The sequence below is a fragment of the Trichoplusia ni genome, chromosome 4 (assembly GCF_003590095.1).
Source record: "Trichoplusia ni isolate ovarian cell line Hi5 chromosome 4, tn1, whole genome shotgun sequence".
Lineage (NCBI taxonomy): Eukaryota > Metazoa > Arthropoda > Insecta > Lepidoptera > Noctuidae > Trichoplusia > Trichoplusia ni.
The window spans coordinates 4,259,277-4,265,276 of record NC_039481.1 but is presented as its reverse complement, the minus strand read 5'-3'; the positions used below and the strand labels follow the sequence as shown (position 1 = coordinate 4,265,276).

Here is a 6,000-nt window from a genome sequence, read left to right as displayed (position 1 = left end):
CTTCGATCTTCATTTTTAGTTATCATCATGTGTGAACATTTTAATTAACTCTCACCGCTCAGGGGACACAAGCTGGTCACAGGCGACCTGACAGACAGCGGAGTCTCAGTAACAGGGGTTCAGAACTCTAAAAACGACCATAACATTCTAACTTACAGCTATTACAAATTAACCAAAAGTAATAAATTTTGGGCCTTCAATATTAAGTTAATTTGCCCGCATGTAGTCTAAAATTTTATGTTTCGATGGGCACTTGAATCACCAAGTTCTAAGCCCCATGACTAATGAGCGCTTCACTCACTTTTACTGCACTTTCCGAAGTATTAATGATACTTGATAAAGTTCCCCGTGTAAAAACAGATCTGGGGCTACAGCGGGCAACTTGTTGACGATGGCTGCTGTTGCTCATTCAAAAGAGGCCATTACGTTGTTACTGGCTTTTGCCCCACATTCTGTCTGTAGTTAGTCCGCTTTTAAGTTTTATTATGTTCGTGGAGAATCATTTTCTTTCTACTAGTGCTAATTTTATGTTTTCATTTTGTCATCTTTGGGTGACTTGCGTTTTTCCGAAGGATGCTAGCTGCCATGTACCTAATAAAGCAATTTATTAATTTTAAGTGCATTAAAATGGATTAAAAATTTAAGGCTTTTCTTTTTTTATGCATTCATTTAAAATGTAGTCCTTGTTTCTAGTTCAAAGACGTACAGTTTGAACAATACACGTTACTTGCTATAGTCATTAACCTATTGGATTGATTAGATCCCTGTCGAACCCTCTTCTATCCGTCTCTTCTGTAAACTAACTCACTCCACAAACCCCCGCCAATTCCACGCCAAATTTAAAACTTTGCGGTGTACACATACTGTTCGATATTAAATTAACTAAATTATTCATTGACCATAACAAAACAACGATTGTTCTGGATAAAGCCGTGTTAAATATTAAACGAGCAGTAATGAAATATTATACAGTCACCTTTATGTTGCACAGAATCGTTATTTATCGGCAAAAACAAGCAGGATATTTTAATATACATATTTTATGTCAGCCGCCGATGAAATATGTAGATATCGGGAAGTGGCGCCTTTAAAAGTATACATAAATAATTTGCAATGGATTCGCTGACGCCTGTCGAGACCTTAAAGGTCACCTATTTTGTTAGTAAAAGTTTTTTGATACTGCATTTCTACTTTATTTAAAGCTTTGATGGTGTTAAAATATTTAATGTGCACTTGACGCTACTTTCGGTATTTGGTATTGAAATTCTTAAGGTAATATTTTTTTTGCCAGTACATAAAAATGCATATTTAAGTTTGTAAGTTGTCTTAAATCCTCTTCAAAGCAAAGCATTTCTTTTTTCAAATGCATTTCACAAGTTGGATTCAATAGAGACAGATATACACAAAGACACGATTCAAAACTTGTACAGGTTCTATTTTAGATCAAGTAGTTGCCTCATTCTTTTGTTTTTTGATAACGTTATTTATTACTTGTAATAGAAAGATTACAACCGCTTTATATTCAAACGCCCAATCATTGGATGTTGGCGCAATATTTGTTCCGTTAGTGTTATTCGTCTGGTGTACTATTTCCCGAACACAATTGTGAATGTATTCTATTTATTTATCTAGGGTCTGTTTACAAGCAGCGCTATTTATAAACATCAAAGGCTCAATCTACATATTAATTAACGTCGACGCCATGAACGTGACAGTGTTTATTTTTCTTTAATTTGTCTCGGCGTTCAACGAGCATTTATTGGAGCTATACGCGAATAAAACGAGTACTTGAATTAAATGAACAGTGAAAACATATACAGCCTCCTGTTTTAGACTTCTGTACCCGAAGGGTATAAACGGAACTTTATTACAGAGGCTGTTCCGTCTGTCACCAGGTTCATCAGCCTTGATACTATCTATCAAAACAGGTAAAACTTTCAAAAAATCAAATTACAAAATAAAATATAAAAGGGTGCTGCTTATTTCTCAAGAAATCTCTAACAGCAAACCCGCGATAGGAGAAGTTGTTGCTATTGACAGTCAAAAGTGTTTATCATAATTATTCTTTTCTTTTGCTGTGCCCTAACAGGGTGACCATAATATTGTACCTAGCTTTAAGCCAGTAACAATATGGAATGCAAATAAATATATGAATGTGACGAATAACAATGTTATATTTCAGTTTAAGATTTTTATCTGCGTAGTTTTATTTCATTTTCATATAGTCAGTACCTCTTATAAGGTATGGAGTAAACTTAACGTATACCAATACCTCAAGGGCTTCACATTTCACTGGCCTGCAGGAAGTTTTATTTTATCGGTATTTTATAATTCTGGGCCCTCGTTACATGAGGGGCTACCTTTCACAAATCGAAAAGGGGAATTTATATTAATGCGGGTTGGGAGCCGAGTAAAGCTTTTATAAGTGACGAGATCTAAAATCAAACGTTCCAAATAAATTTAGAAAGTTTATGTACCTTTGGAGGCCTTTGGAAACCAAGTTCGATTGAATGACGTAAAGTTATTCGTAAAGGACTTGTGTGATGACGTTTAAAAGGTTTTAAAATCAGATATTTTATGCTTTCTGCATGTATATTTTTGGCAATGTAAAGCACACATTATTTTCAGCGCATTCAAAAAGAATAAATCTGAAAATTGATTAATAAAACATCTGTAAATCTCAGGATAAATATTTGTCGTTGCGCCCATATGTTGGTGCGTTACAGATAGTAATTCCACGTGACAAAACTCCCCGAAGGGGAATAAATATTTGCAGTGCACACAAACAAATAACCCTGCGCGATTAAATGCAAAAATACAGAGTATTCATTATATGGAAATAAAAATTGTGACAAGTACCCATTCAGTAAAATACAAATTTGACCATTGATCACTACCCTAGTTCACTGCGGTTTGGATATCTCAGATTTCAGCATTTGGAACCCTGGTTTTGTCCCGATGTTTTCCCTTCGCCGTTAGTCATTATTTAATGTAGGTACTACCTATCCGTGTACGGGTCAATCTTACTTTTTGGATTTTACTACTTCACGCCAAAACGCGGGACTAATTTTGATGAAATTAAGTATGTAGGACCCTTATGTCCAGCGGTGGGACATAGTGGGCTAGATAAAAAATGGACAGTCTACTTTCATCCGATTTCGATCCATCTGACAAAGGAGGCTAATGTTTTTTCAGCTAAAGCCATCCAAGCGGACGAAGACGAGAGCAACAACTTGTGTTAGTATATTAATTAATACGTCATTCGTTTGTTTACACAGCACCCTTGTTATAATATATGGAAGACGGTTACCTGGGCCTAATACACCCTTCGTTCGGTAATGAAGATTATGTCGACTAAAACTGGGTGAAGGTTACGGGATTGGTGTGTTTTAAAATTCATAGAATTTTAAATACATAAGCCGCCGACACATGCGTAAAATATTAGACTTATCTTTAGATTTATTACATAATGTAAGCTTTCCGGTTGGATATTTATAAGATGTTTGAGCATTTAGATTTTATGATTGGTTGAAATATCTTTCTTCTAAACTCTTGCTAAGAATAATGTCTAAGATAAAATTGTTAAGAAATTTAAAGATATGCGAATCCATAAATATTTGTATTTTCAATCAATTGACGCGAAAACTATGTTATTCTCTAGGATTCGTATCTTTAGTTTATATTAGCTGTTTCCCGTGGTTTCATCCACGTATTACCCGCTCTCGTGGTACTATTACAGTTTTTGTTATTTTTTGTCTTTGCTGCCATTTTTCCGTATTTTCTCACCATTTAAACTTTCCCTGGACAGCTACGTCAGCCAAATCGGTTCAGCCGTTCTCGAGTTTAAGCGAGACTAATGAACAGATTCATTTTTATATAAAAAAAGAATAAGAAGATGTAAAATAACTATTCTTCATACATTATTCTTTTTACCTTGATCCCGTTTAGCTACGTATCATCAGTACCTTCTCCCACAGGTAATATGTTTAGTTGTGTGTTTGTTTGTACTCAAATCCGTCTGCCGTTATTACTAAAGTCCCTCTGGGATTCAAAGGGTTGATTCGTAATATATTGTGCCTCGCAGTATCAACGACAAATGGTGAGTTATTGACAATGTAACAGAGTAATTGTGTATGAGATGACAAACTCTCTTTGGATAAAAAATATGTAACAAAAGTATTTGAAAGATACTCGTGTATATTGATGGTTTTGTGAGTTATGCTTTAAAAAGGTTGAATGGTATGAAGGGTGTAAATAAAAATACAACCATTTACATTATATATTTATCTATATTCAGGATCTTAATGGTTTACTTTGTCACTAACTAATCAATAATTAAATTAAAATCTACATGTACAAAAATTGTTTTATATACACGAATTCATGCAATTACTATACTTAGTCTAATTGGTAGGTACATAATGACCGTGACGCTCGTTACTCGAGGAATTTACAAATACAATTAATATAATATATCTGAATTCTGACGAAATTCATCATTCTGACACAATAAGTAAATCCGAGTTTTTAAAACTTCCATACTAATTAATGTTGTTATTTATTTTAAGTAGCTAATCGCTAATTATATTTAAATTACATTTTAACGTCTTTGTGAACCGGTATGACGATTTTCGCAATAATTAAAAATTGACAATCATCAATTATATTCTTAAGATTATGAATTTCATACATGAACATGACACTGAGTAAAAAATGATTGAATAAATATGATTTATTCTCGCAAATGGGTTCACACAGCACTCCACTGATAGTTCTCAACAAGCACTCGCCAGCGAGGAGCGACGCACACAAACGCACGGGCACACACGCGCCCTCCGCCTGCACTGGGACCAAACAGACTGCGAGGTCGTCCGACGTCTACCCACTAATGTTAATGTCTATATCAAAGAAATATGTTTATATGTACACGCACACACAGACGTACAAACATTTGGCACAAAGAGGCGTTTCACGCTCCAACACGGGCCACTGCACGATCCACTACAGGTTCTGAGCAAATATAGGTATGCGGAGAGATATCTACACAAGTACTTCGTAGCCTCACCTATTAGTCTCCACTTATAATATTGGTGAGTTCTTATTCTACTTATTTACATCTCACAATCAGTCGTAAATAGTATATATTTTGGCAGATAATTTCCATTTAATAACTATTTTAATTAAAGAATATTGTTGATACAAAATAAATATCAAACGCGACATAACTGTCTGGGTTGGCACTGTTAAGTCCTAAATAGGCCGGACTAAAAGCGGCTAAAAATATCATGCAAAATGTAAAGTCGTATCGTATAAATTCTGAAACACGAGTCTAATTCCGATCTAATAATGTACGGTCTCATAATGATAAAATTATTTCACAACCTGTTACAGTATGTTTGGAATTAATGACTATTCTACACAGAGGGGATGAAACGACTATTCGAGTATTATAAATTAGGTTTCGAGATTAAAAAGGAGATATTGTCAAGATTGTGTCAAGTCTCAGTAGACGAATACAGTTCTAGAAGGGTCTAGAAGTTGCTGTCATAGTCGGAGCGGCGCCGGGAGTAGTGCGAGCGCGGGTACTCGCCCGTGTAGCCGTAGACCTGGGAGCCGCCGCCCGTCTGCCCGTACAGCTGCGAGCCGCCGCCGCCGCCGTATCTGTGGGCCAACACAAACCTATTAACATACGCAATTTGTCCGTGTGCGGAAAAACTTTCCCATGCCGCATGGCCGTTTCCATGAATCGTGTAAGACGAGGTTCCGTCGTTCGAGCCCCGCGGGATAAGTTAGTGGTGGAGTTGCAGGCTCTCGCCGGCAAATTTCGTACAAAATTTAACGATACGGAAACTATTCCCGCTCTCATGTTTAAAGTTTCTAAAACATTACTCGTTTTGCTTAGCAGGACTGCTAAAACTTTTGTAATATACATTTATTTTCCTTCATTTTGTATTAATATCTGCAGTGGACTTTCGAAAGCAGAAGGTGGAAGTATAAAAA

At 35.9% G+C, this 6,000-nt stretch overlaps 1 protein-coding gene across 1 annotated transcript in view; it reads right to left on the bottom strand.

The window, feature by feature from the left end:
• Positions 1 to 4,269: 4,269 nt before the first annotated feature.
• LOC113492615 (mucin-5AC) overlaps positions 4,270 to 6,000 on the bottom strand; it is a 61,547-nt gene continuing 59,816 nt past the window's right edge. The window contains exon 10 of the mRNA XM_026870157.1: positions 4,270 to 5,661. Within this exon, the coding sequence (XP_026725958.1) occupies positions 5,532 to 5,661 (130 nt within the window). The 3' untranslated portion in view covers positions 4,270 to 5,531. The remainder of the gene's footprint in view (positions 5,662 to 6,000) is intronic.